At 38.7% G+C, this 13976-nt stretch overlaps 1 protein-coding gene across 2 annotated transcripts in view; it reads left to right on the top strand.

The window, feature by feature from the left end:
* The window catches only part of Nalcn (sodium leak channel, non-selective), a 240345-nt gene that overhangs the window by 45532 nt on the left and 180837 nt on the right, over positions 1–13976 (top strand). For both annotated transcript variants that reach the window (XM_038310269.1, XM_038310270.1), the window contains exons 7-8: positions 7627–7769; positions 7903–8007. In XM_038310269.1, coding sequence (XP_038166197.1) covers positions 7627–7769; positions 7903–8007 — 248 coding nt within the window. The remainder of the gene's footprint in view (positions 1–7626; positions 7770–7902; positions 8008–13976) is intronic.

The raw sequence follows: 13976 nt of genomic DNA on the forward strand, positions 1-13976 counted from the left end.
TGGCTCTATTTCCTTAGAAAGAGATGAAAGCTGCAGTGATCTCCTTGATAATTTCATTGAATGAATTTGTTATGCTGGCTCATTAGAACCACACTGTCAGTATATCAGAAATTAATATTAGTATTCTTACCTCTTAAACCACTGCAAAAATTTTCTTGTATGTTTAAACAGTGGTGGTTACAACTCAAGCAACTGATTTAAAACTTATTTGTAAGGCACACATACACAGAACTTGTGAATAACCTACATTGATTGGTGAAGAATAATAATTAGATGTACCTGATTAATAACTAATTAAGTAAAAGATCATTTAAAGCTTTAAGTAAAGTTGTCATGTACCAGACATTTCTCTTTGTGTTGAACTTAACTAGCCCTTCCAAGAGTGATTTTTAAGGTATTCTGTTGTCCTCTTGAGAAGTCATGACTAGTTCATGTCATCTCATGAGCCACTCTGCAAAAACCTGACGGTTGTTTGGGATCCCCAGTCCAAACACCTGATAAGAAGGTGACTTTGTTGGCCAGATTATCTCAGTGTGGTACAAAAATCTTGCTCACATCCCTAATGACAGCCTAGAAAGGCACTTCATTCTAAGAAGAAGAGGTAAGACAACAGTTGTCCAGAGCTCTTTGGCTCAGATTTTATTTGCTATGATATAATATGATAGGCACTTGAACCAAATTCTGTTTTCATTCCTTTTCTCTCTCACCAATTATTTATATATACACACATATATACATTATGTGTGTGTGTTGCTAAATAGGTTTTTTTAAAATCTAGAGGAAACACAAATAGATAATGAGGTACACAGAGTACAAGTTGCTAGTGGAGAGAAACAACAAATGGCTTTTTAAAGCTAGCACTGCTTCTATGTTTTGGCATGTAGTTTTGACATACCTGGAATGGTTTTAATTTAATACCCAAACCTCCCTGCCAATGTCAGCATCCAGCCATGTCAACAGTCCTTTTCCATGTGTGAATAAAACCACTAAAGAACTCACTTCTTTCTGGAGGGATTTTCTCCTCATTATGGGGACGTTTAGCCAGCTTCTAAGTCAAAAGAAATATTTTTCAACCAATAAATTGTATTGCCTATAAGACTCTTAACTTAAGAAAATATAAGTAAACATACACATTCATTTTTTCTATATACTCTGATTTTACTGCATAGTTTTGGTGCTGCAGACTGAGAGGTTTCAGGTGACTCATTTATTTCAGCAGTGAGACAAGTTGTGCCACCTTCACTAAACCAAGTGTGAGAAACATTAGCTTTATAAGTATATTTTATAAGTTTATGTATGTGTTCCAGAGCCTTCATGTGTATACCACATGAGTGCAAGTACCCATGAAGGCCAGAGGAGGGTGTTGGTCTGCTAGAACTGGAGTTACAGGCAGTTGTGAGTCACCGTGTCGGTTGGAATCAATTCCAGGTCCTCTGAAGGAGCAGCAAGTGCTCCTAACTACTGAGTCATATCCTTATCACCTCTAAATACATTTTTAAGTACCTATGATGAACTAAAACCTTTTGTGTTTGTTTCACATTCAAGAATAATAAATAAAAAAGTATCTTGTTTTGCTTCAGCTTGCTTTGCTGCTTTGAGGGCCATGTGACAATTTTCAAGCCGAGTGCATAGTACTTGGTAGTTGAGTATGCAGAACAGTTGTGTTAATGATAATTACCATTATGAGGTTATATCAGTCTATTATAGGTTACATCGCAGGGAAAGTACTTGAGTTAATTATGTGCAGGATACACGTTAGTGAAATTAAACATGATTTCAAGAAGGTTCATGAAGGTTTTCCTTGTTAGGATAAATTATTCATTAGTAGAAATTCAAAAGGTGACATCATTCCAAATAATCTCATTTTAGCTGATATTTTCTGCAATTTAGGATGGCCCTTCTTGTCTTCTTAACTCTATGTTAATGTTCTCATTTCCTGAAAGTGAATACATTCAGAATTGGGTGGAAAGCTTTATTGTCTTTAGTAAAGATGCCAGCCTTAAAAATACATGTCTTGCCCTCCAGGCATGGTATTTTATTTTATGTGCATTGGTGTGCAGGTGTCAGATCTTCTGGAACTGGAATTACAGACAGTTGTAAATTGCCATGTAGGTGCTAGGAATTGAACCCGGGTCCTCGGAAAGAGCAGCCAATGCTCTTAACCACGGAGTCATCTCTCCAGCCCTCCTAGTGTTTTATTTTTTAAACAAATGATGATGTAATTAGATATTTTGGATTATAATTTGGAGATTGGGGTGTTGAGGGAATCTAGTAGGTGAGAGATCAAAGGTGGCATACGTCACTGACTACACAAGGCATAGGACAGGTCTGCTCAGAGAGTATTATCCTTTCCCAAAGGCCTCTAACACTAGAGCTAAGAACTCTGCAGTAGATAGCCGACAAAATGAGCCATGGCCTTACTTCACCGGTGTTATTTCCCATAGACACCTCATGGAATTAGATCAAAGTTCAAGCTTACGGTACATCTTCCCTTCTATGTGGCTTTGGTATACTCTCCTTCAAACTACTCAACAGAGTGTTTTGTTTTGTTTGTATATTGGTTCTGTAGTTTAATGGAAACCTTACTCTGTGGAACCATTCTGAGATTCAACAATAGAAATTACTTGGAGAATGAGACCATTCTTACTTATACATGGAAATGTGTCAAAGGGAATGAAAGCCAGACCAAGCCTGGCTTGTTCTATCTTGAACAGGACAAAAATGTGCAAACATTGGGTGCCTTACTTGTACTCTCTTATCTGACCATATTTAAAGATTTATTTAATCTTTCCTTCTACAGCTGGAAAAATAAGAAGATACTTGAAGTCCAGGACTGAGATTACTTATTATTTTGCCTATGGGTTTCAAGCAGTTTATGGAGGGCTGATCCATGTGCAGTAGGAAGGGAATGTGTAATGGTTGTTTTTCATTTCCATCTAAGGAATTTGCTGAAATCCCAGATTCCAAGGTTCAAAATCATTCAGTTCATCTATGAAAGTGGTAAATGCAAGAGGAACAGACAGAAAAAACACAACCAAAAGCTTTAGAAAGGTTTAAGGGGTAGGAAGATGGTTCAGTTGGTAAGACCACTTTCTATGAAAGCAAGAAGACTGAGTTCAAATCCTCAGCATCTCTGTAAAAGACAGGTGTGGTCTGGCATGGCTATGATTCCAGTGCTAAGGGGCAAAGACAAGTGGATCCCCGAGTTCCTTTGCCAGCTAACCTAGACAAAGTGCTGAGATTCTGGTTAACAATCACATGTCTCAAAGAGCCAGGCAATGTGATAATAACTGAAGAAACCAGGCATCTTCATCTAGCCTCTGTTTGAGTGCACAATGGTGCACACATATACCACCCAAACATACAACACACACACACACACACACACACCTACTAACCCTAGAAAGGGAACCCATGACAGACTAAATAATGATTAGAATAAAATCCAATTTGATGAACCAGTGGGTTTCTGGTGGGGTTCTTAACAAGAGCCAGGAGTGTGAATGAGGAGTGACTTGCAGGAGCACAAATGACTCAAAATCAGCTGCATCATCAAAAGCCCACCAGAGCACAGGGAAAGTCATACCCTTAGAGCTCTCTACACAATCCGAAGGCAGCTTGACTGGTTCAGCTTGTCTGAGGACTCTATTCTTGACAGCAGAAGCTGTTTACTTCTTCTATAAAGCTGTGTAGAGACCTTGTAGATGCCTGGTTTCTTCGGTTATTATCACATTGCCTGGCTCTTTGAGACATGTGATTGTTAACCAGAATCTCACCACTTTGTCTAGGTTAGCTGGCAAAGGAACTCGGGGATCCACTTGTCTTTGCCCCTTAACACTGGAATCTGTGTAGAGACCTGCTTTCCCAGACATGTAATGTTTTGTTTACCTCCAGAGTCTCCAGAGCCTCCTACCATTTCCTGGAGGGAGTATTTCAATGCAGAGGAACCTACTATACAATACACACACACACACACACACACACACACACACACACACGTGTGCGTGCACACACACACAAATGAATAAATAGTATGTAAAAATAAATTATCAAGACAGGAAAGCAATGCACACAATCCTAAAAATAATCAAAACAGAAGGTAATATACCCATATTCAGGCTATAAAATCATGCTGCACTAAATCCTAATGTAGAGACACCCTATCGACAGTTCCAAGGTCAGTATTTACTGTCTACATGTAGTTTTGGGCTCTTCTTTTATGATGAACTCAAATCACAGGTAGAAGTGATCAAAAAAGAATGAATGGAATTGATGACAATGAGCCTAACGTGATTTCTGTAATAACTTAATTTGGAGGATTTGAAGTACCAGAATGTTTTTGGAACATGCTTTATTATTTTCCACAATAGAATGCATTGTATTTCCAGGTACTATCATAGAATTGTTATTTATTTAACAAAAATGTGTCTACTTTAGCAAGAAATTATACTTTCATAATGAAAATTGACTAAAAAGTACAAGGAAGCGTTATCTAAAGAAAATACTTTCTAAGTATCAATGTTTTCCCATATTTTCTCTTATTGTGGATCATGGGCTTTGAAGATTATGTATATACACACATATTTTAAATTATATTTAAAGATCAAGAATGCATTCACTATAAGATCATTCCATTTGCTTCCAAATTATCTGTGAAATAATCACATTAAGCAAGAAGAGATTTTTGTTTCAAAAAGCAAATATTTGAGAAATGTTATTATATGTCTTAAGATCTATGTGATCAAGGGGCTGGGGAGATAGCTCAGTCAATAAAGTGCATAAGACAAAACCAAAGGACCTGAGTTTGCTCCACAGCACTCATGAAAAAAAATAAGATCTGAAAGTGCCAGGAGGTAGAAACAAGCTGATCTCTTGGGCTTACTGGCCAACCAGCCTAGGCTAATGTGGGGGAGGGAATTCCAGTGAGTGGCTGCTTCAAAAAACAAACAAGCAAAAGCACACACACACACACACACACTAGGATGATGGGTACTGGGAAACAGTCCTCAAGTTTGACCTCTGCCCTACATATGCACACACATATGTGCAAACACAAATACATATGTACATACACATAGATGCATGTGTACATACATAGATACATATATATGCAATCACACGATATGATCATTGTTTAATTTATTGTTATTTCCTTAGTACTTCTTAATGCCAAGAACAGAAACAAATGAGTTTTAAGACCAGAGTGGTCATAGTAATGAACTGATAGAATTCATGTCTCTTTGGGAGTTCTGGCGACTGTCTCTTTATGTTCCTTGGAGCAAAGTGGCTGAGTACCCTGCACAGCAGAACAGGAGACTGATGAGAAGCCAGAGGAAAGCAACATGGGACAGACAGACAGTAGAGCACAGACACCCCAGTGAACAGCCATGGCCTCTTTGCCCAAGGCCAGCACCAGCCATGGAAAATGAATCCATGTATTTCCTTGTATCTTCTTTAAATCCTAGTCAGCCTTTTGAAGATCTTTCTAGAAATGCCTTTCTTTCCCTGCGTTTTGCAAAACCAGAAGGTTAAGGAGGAGTGTTGCACTTTCTTGCCTTTGACCCATCAACCTTCTTGGCCACCCTCAAATCCATCTGGCCCGGTGAAGTTTACAAGAGTCTGGGAGTATTTCTTTAAGCAGTCACCACTGTCCTGCTGTCTTTTTGTAATATTTCCAGTTTCCTATGTTATCAACACACCTCATTTTTGAACTGCTCTGTGGGCTATTACTGGCTCCAGCTTTTCACTTTGCTGGATGAGGAAAAGTGGAGAGAAAGCATCAAGATTACATGTTGCAGAAACTATTTTGCCCTTAATTCCAAATAGAATCTTCCCTGTAGATGTAATGCAGACAGGCTTGAGCAGGGAGATTGGAGGGGGGGTTAATTTTGTGTTGACAATCCCAATTTTAACAGAAAATGCACCATTGGTGAAGCTGTTAAACTTTAATAGTGGTTCGTAATGGATTTCTGCAGCCACTTTTCTGTTTTCCCTCAACAACTAGAAGGAAATAATGGGACATAAGTTGTTTATATTAAAATTGTCCTTTGTATTAAGTCACACAGGTAAAAGTGCTGCATGTGTTCAGAACATTCACTGGATGGGCAATTACTGTTTTCTTTCTGGCATTTTGTTGTTTGTCTATGCTGTCCAGGCCTCAGCCTTTTGTGTGTGTGTGTGTGTGTGTGTGTGTGTGTGTGTGTGTGTGTGTACACCTGTGAAAGTCATCTTGTACAAGATCTTTGATATGTTACAGCAGCATCATCCATAAAAGAATAGACTTTGTTCAAATAAACATAACAATGGGAACTTTTTTTTTCTTACGCTCTAATCTCAGTAAGAAAAAAATAGCGCATGACATTAAAAAAAAGTTTCAGGTGTGTGTGACCTGATAAGTTAGTTCAGTTCAGCTCAAGATATTTGATAACTAGTAACCTTCAGTTTCCTCCTCTCCAAAAGGTAGTTAATAGTTGATAATATTTGCCTTTATCACCACTTATTCCTACATAAAAGGACAGAGACTCCCTTAGATAAACATGTTTTATAAAACAAACTCTTATGGTAATAACTTACCAAAGTAAAAATGGAAGCTTCTGTACCTTATTTTCTTAATTGTACGTGGAAGATAGAAAGTCAGTCTAATAGAAGTCTACAATAAATAACCTGTAAAGGATGTATTCATTCAAACACTGCCTGGCTCAGCTGAAATGTCTTGAGAACTCATTTTTTATCATTGTCAAGGCTGTTCAGAAATTGCCAGTTAAAACTCACAACATCAGGAGGTTGTACACAAAAGGTCACTGAGTTGAAAGGAATGGTATTCTAGAAACTTATTCCAGAGAGGCTGGGTTAATTTCAGTTCTTCAAACTATCATAATGAATACTTGAATAAGTCTTTTAATATCAATATGCTCTAGTCTCTGTAAAGCATCTCTTTGTACTGTCAAGACAAAAATATGTCTTTACCTGGTCAGTATCTCGGGTTCTCTTAAACTACGGTGTTCTATAGCTAGCCATGTATTTTAAATTTTATTGCTATTACCAGGAGTGTGTTCAATGAGATGCTAGCTCCTAACACTGCAAAGCGTTAGGGGATAATTTACAGCCCCACACCTAAGCATCATGAATCCTGATGTGAGTTTCACCAAGTTAATTCCCAGAACCTGAAGTAGTTAAGTTCCCTAGTGAGGAAACGACTCCAGATACAACCCAATTCTCAGATTTACTTCATGCTGGTTAAAGGAGGGGCAGGTATTTCGAGCACCTTCACAGTACTTTTCAAGCCCCAAGGGCTTACTGAGCTTCCATACCACACAATCTTTGAGATATTCTTCTACTCTACATGGTTTCAGTGTTTGTTTCATTTTCACTGTACCAAGTTCCTTACATCTAAAGACATAATAGAAAGCTGTTCTGTTGTTGGTGATACCGAAATTACCATGCCTTGAAGTCAGACACAACTTTACCCAAATCTTAGGAACTGCAAAATGCCACACATAATTTAAATCTCTTTTAGAGGAGCTGCTGTTATGGGGACAATGGGTGTGGATAACTATGGATTGTCTGAGACATGTTTTCTCGTTTCAAAAGCCCATGGTGATCCCATCCGCTGTTCTGTCCTGACAGGCACGAGTATATTCACAGTCTACGAGGCTTCGTCTCAGGAAGGCTGGGTGTTCCTCATGTACAGGGCGATTGACAGTTTCCCTCGCTGGCGTTCCTACTTCTACTTCATCACCCTGATTTTCTTCCTTGCCTGGCTTGTTAAGGTACTAGGAAAAAATGTGCTCACAGTGTGTCTGTCTTGTCATGTTCAGCATGTGTCTTTTTTGTTTGATTTTATTGATCCCTAGGTTTCTCCATCTACAATGTTTGCTAAATGTGGTCTGCATTTCCTTTCAGAATGTGTTTATTGCTGTCATCATTGAGACCTTTGCAGAAATCAGAGTACAATTTCAGCAAATGTGGGGAACTCGGAGCAGCACAACTTCCACTGCAACCACACAGGTATCTTTTTGGCGAGATGATCGCCATTCATTCGGCCTCAGGCACCCCATCCTCATAGCGGTGAAGTCCTGGGAAATGCTGCTGGAATGGGATGCTACAACATGGTACTGTGAGAGAGCAGTTTGAAAATACAAATGAAGACGTCCAAAGCCAGAACAGTCAGCCCAGACTTTTGCTGTGGTGTGGTGAAGGTCATCTTTAAAGAGCCATGCATGACTTCAACATAAAACTAAAATTGCCAAGGATGCTTATTATAGACCTTAGATTTGATTCCAAGACCACAAGTCCTCAAAGGCTTATTGAGCAAATATAACAACTGAAAGTCTCTATTTTTATTGGCCTTTATTAGTCTAACTGCAAGTCTATACAGTGGTCCTTATATGGAGGATTAGAAGTGTTGGTGTCGTAAATGTGTTTAATCCATAACAAAGGGTCAAAGAAACTATAAAGAGGATTCTTCGATCCCTGTTGTACAACTGTGGTTCTTGAGAAGTCGTCAGTATTCGGTATGGTTTCCTTTTCCCAAAAAGCTAGAGATAGCATGAAATATCACGAAACCAGCAGAGCATTCAACTATGTATGAGGCATCCTGATATCCTGTTATTTACTTATTTATTTTTGTTTTCATCTTTTGTTGTTTAGAAACAGGGCAAGCTCGCATATCTTCTAGAATGAATAGAAAGTGAGAAAAAGAAAAACCCAGAATTACTAACGAAACAGTTTAATGCTTTTAACAATTTTTTGAGATTAAATTATGAAAAAATCTGTTTGAAAATGATTGTATAGACTACTGGTGGAAAAGCCAAATTGAAAATTTTATATCGAAGACCTTCTGATTAGACTTTCAGCAATCCTATGTTCAAGTGTTGCTAAATGCTACAGATACCAGAATTGTTCAGTCTTTATTACAAGTAAAATCATGTCAGTGTTATTCAAATTTGACAAAAATAATTCCAACTTCCATGAAAAGAAATTAATATGCTACACAGGCTAAGCCATCAATGCCATGTTATGACATTTTTGAAGAATCAACCCAGAAAGCCCTTATTCCTTATCTGGTCCGCATTAGCCTACTGTGAAGTGTAACAGTTTCAGGTCTTCCCTTAGGTGACAGCCTCTTGGCAGGCATGTTTTCTTTGACAGACATTGAGATGTAAATGGAACATAGAGCTGTGAATGCAGCTCTTACATGCAGCGCTCCCAGGCAATGACCTAAAATGTCCCTAAAACCATATTTTGCTTATTAAGTAACTCTGACAGATAAAAGTCACAGCTGGAAAAGTAAAGCGCCAAACCAGCTAGCAATTATAATAGAAGACAAAATGTGAAAATTTTGAACAAAGTCGTACAAAATTGCACTTAATGTGGAGACATAAGTCAGGAATTCAAGAGGGAACGCGCCTGGATGTTCAGCAGAGGTAATCACACAGAGAACTGTGAAAAACCTTCATTAAGAAAAATGCTATGGCTGAGGACCTGGTTGCTAAGCAACCAAAGCTCCTGCAGGCTGCCTCTTGGTAAAATACCACTTAGGCAGCCTAGCAACTGGCCTCAGGCTCCACCCACCACTCAGTCACTGCTTCTAAGAGGTCCCAGATGCTTTTATGTGTACAGAAGGGAGGCAGAACATTTGCCTGCCATGACGGTTACATTTGCAAAATCTAACCAAGCTCAGAACCTGGACTTCTATTTCATTGGTTTAAGGCAGTAAATCACAAGAGTCTAATTCGGAGAAAATAGGTTCCAAAGTGGTAAAATCATTATGATTATTATAAGATAAAAAGGCTTTTGGACATGAAGTCATTTCTTGCCTTTATCTACAATGTGGAAAATTTATGATCACTGTGTTTTTCTCACCAAAGAATTAAAGAAGACTTGGAATATTGTGTTTATCAATAATCTCTAAGTATGTAAATTTCCTATGACAATCATGGTCATAGAAATGTACATATATATATATATATATATATGCATTCAGACACACATGTGTACATAATGAGGATATAGTAGACTTTTGAACATAGGCAGTCCACTAAGACTTGGCCCTAATATTTCAGAAGAAAAACAGAAACCATGATAAAATTTTTCTTTAAACTATCAAAGTAATAATTTTTATTTAAATGATCATTACCAAATATCGCTGAGTACTCAGAAACAAATTAAGGAAATACAAATTTTTAAGCTTTTGTGCATAGCATGTTATGGTGTGCAACAGCAAAATGAAGGGAAAGCAGAAGGGATCCTTTCAGGTTCCTAATCACGGACCTGTCTGAGCTGTGCTGGGACTAGTGACTCATTCCTGCAGTTTTGGGGGTCGGTAACTGTTGTTGCATACTCAGAGAGGGACTAGTGTATAGGGCAAAGGTTCACATTCCTTTTACAAAATGTGCCTTCTGTTAATCCTCAATAAAATTTCTCATGTCACCGTGTTTAGGGGTGTGGCCCTACAATTGGATATTAGTATGTGCTGATGTGAGCTAGGAAACCTTTGCATGCAGGAATTCTCCCTAATCCAGACCTTCACATCCCACACTGAACACCTCACTTTAGACACTTGCCATCTCTTCACCTAGATTGCTTAGGCTGATTTCACTTTGTCCAGAATAAAGTCTAAGGATCCATCAAAGCCCAGAGCCATGCTGACCACTTTTGCGCTCTGTGTATACCAAAAGAGGACACAAAGGAGACAACCCATGCATACCCGAATTTTACAAAGGTTCCATGGCCCCATGGCGTCCTTTTGGATATCTGGCAAATAAGCCTTAGGCTTCGTGAAGAGAACAGTATTCCTGAGACTTTCATCTGTGGCTGAGCACTCTTGCCGACAGATGCTGTCTGAATTATTATTCTACATGACGGATAAGGTGGAGTAGATGCAAGTAAAGGGGTGTGATTTTGAGTTGTTCCTTCTTTGCCTTCCTGTCAGCGTCCTTAGAATTTGTCTAAATGAACTTCTGTAAGAATGTGCGCTCCTCAGCAAGAAAAGCAGAGAGACATAAATGAAAGACGCCTGAGCAAAAAATGGAAAGAATTTATTCACCCAAAAGAAAAGAAACACTCCATATAACCTAATGCTCAACTTGAGGGAAAAATTGCTTAGTGTCCCAAAGCCAGCAATTTTCACATGAATAGGCATTACTCAGATGTGTGAGAAGGCCAGTAATGGGTGCAGCTCAGAGAAGGGCTGTCCCAGATTGGGGTAACAGTGGGCTCTTTCCAGTGAGAAGCCTTGGGAATGGATGAAGCATTTACCACAGAAAGTGAGGACTGAAAATGAAGTTTTGTGAGACTGGCTCATTAAATGTGTTATTTTGCTGAACATTTTTTCTAATTCATTTTGACATAGGGTCTCACTCAATAGCCCGGGAAGACTTGAACATAGAGTGGTCCTTCAGCCTCCTGAGGGTTAGTCTCGTGTATGTACTGACATTCATGGACTAAACATATTTGATAATATATTTGAGCCAGGTAACCATGCTCATGAGTTTAATAAATAATATGTTTTTAAATACTTAATTTAAAAAGAGCAGAGCAATTTCAAAATAAAATTTTTCTCCACAGTATGTATGTGCGTGCACATTTTAGGTTTGTAATTTTAATTCACCTTTTAAAGATTCCCATTGCTTCTATTGTGATTTATCTGACCTCACGTCAATGGATAACCTGATAACTGGGATGACAAGAATATTCTTAACTATTTTTTAAATCTAACTGCCCATCAAAAATTCTAGCATTTTTAAAGGAAAAAGCTTGAGCTAATTCATGGGGCTGAAAGCCTCATGCTTTCCCAAATGCTTGTACTGAGAGGGACATGTTCATGAGTGTCCCTTACATTGTGACGGATACTGTCCCTCCCACTACTTGATATCATCTGCTTGTGATCACTAATATCAACACTGGCATTTAGCATAGTACAGTGGCACTACAACCTGCCTTACTATATTCCTGTAGCAATATTATGAAGTGGGAACTATTAATGCTTCCACATTGCAGATTAAAAATGGCAAATATGAATAATTTTGTTATCTTGTGTGATTGTAGATAATACTCCAATGATACTCCATTCAGATTGCCCAGCCTTCATTGTTACTCATTGTGAGTTCCTTCCTCTGTAGTGGCATTCATCTGTATTTTAATAAATAAAGGTTTCCTGAAGATCAGAGAGTAAAATAGTTCCACCAGTCAGTTTTACAGACCAGGCAGTGGTAACACGCACCTTTAATCCCAGTAGCCACACTAGTTGCCATAGAAACCGGGCAGTGCATGCCTTTAATCCCAGTGGCGCATGCTTTAATCCCATCCCCAGAGAGGATTATAAAATGGGAGAAAACAGTTCTCAGTCTCAGTCTCATTATGAGATTCCTGGAGGCAGGATCGCCATTTTCAAATTGAAATTGAGGTAAAAGTCAGTGACTAACTGCTTTGCTTCTCGGATCTTCAAATTGAACCACAAATTTCTCCTCTGAGTTTTACTCTCTGATCTTTAGTGAAGCTTTATTTATTAAAATACAGATTAAATGCCACTACATTTCTTCTTTCTGTCTAAAATAAAAAAGAAGGCTATAATAATATAAAAGCTACATACCATTACATACGATAGTATACATTATAATATAGCCACTGCAGGGTACTACCAGTGTCCTCTCTGCTCTATCCCCATGTGAAACTCTCTATTCTTAAGAAGATGACACTTACTGCTGGATAACAAGGTCTTCTCAAGTATCTTGTTCCAAGAAGTGTAACTGGAACATATTTCCTAGAAGAAATTTGTCTTAGTTAAAGTTTCTGTTGCTGTGGAGAGACATCAGGACCACAGCAACTCTTCTAAAGCAAAATAATTAATTTGGAATGGCTTAGAGGTTCAGAGGTTAGTTGAATGTCATCATCAAGAAGCACAGTGGCTCAAAGGCAGACATGGTGCTGGAGAAGGAGCTGAGATTTCTACATCTAGATCTGCAAGCAACAGAAAGAGAGATTGACACTGGACCTGGCTTGAGTATCTGAAGCCTCAAAGTCAACCCTCAGTGACACACTTCCTCCTTCTAATAGTGCCTTTCTCTATGGACCTATGAGGACTATTTTCATTCAAATCATCAAATTCCATTCCCTGGCCCCAATAGGCTTGAAGCTATACCATAGTTCATCTTTAAAAGTCCACATAGTCTTTAACAGTCTCAACACTGTTTAAAAGTCAAAAGTCTCTTCAGAGACTCGTGACAATATCTAAACTGTAACCACCCTATAAAAACAAAATCGAGAACTTCCAGCATTCGTTGGCACAGGATATACATTTCTATTCCAAAAGAGAGGAAAGGGAGCAGAGTTAGAAAATACTTGACAGAACAATACCGAAAACCTGCTGGGGAAACTCCAAAATCTGCATCTCCACCTCTGATGCCAAATGCTCTTCAGGTCTCCAACTCCTGTCAGTTTTGTTGAGTGCAACATACTTCTTTCTTGTGGACTGGTTCCACTTCCTGTTAGCAGCTTTCCTGGGTAGGTATTCCATGACACTGGCCTTGCCAGCATTTTGAGGTCTCCAAAGCAATCCAGGTTTCACATTCACAGCTTCACCCAATGGTCTCTCTGGGTGGTAAGTGATAATGCTGACTCATGTCTGGACTCGGGAGCTTTCAGTAGTCACAGAGGGAGTTTCTATAACCTCTTTCTTATATCCTTGACTCTAAATCCAAAATCACATGGCTGAAACTGCCAAGTGCTGCTGCTGCTAGCTGGGGCTAGAACATGGCCTACTCATTCCATTCCATTTTCACTAGCTTTCTGTTTTTGATGGTTTCCGTCACTGTCTAATCTTTGCTTAATCTGTAGACCATGGCTGGCCTTGAATTTAGAGATCTGCCAGCCTCTGCCTTCTGAGTACTAGGATTAAAGGTGTGCACCACTGTGCCTGGCCCTAAGCTTTTCTTTTATTCCTTTTTACTCTTCTTTAATTCATTTTCACAAATTGG

Source organism: Arvicola amphibius, chromosome 13 (assembly GCF_903992535.2).
Source record: "Arvicola amphibius chromosome 13, mArvAmp1.2, whole genome shotgun sequence".
Taxonomy (NCBI): Eukaryota; Metazoa; Chordata; class Mammalia; order Rodentia; family Cricetidae; genus Arvicola; species Arvicola amphibius.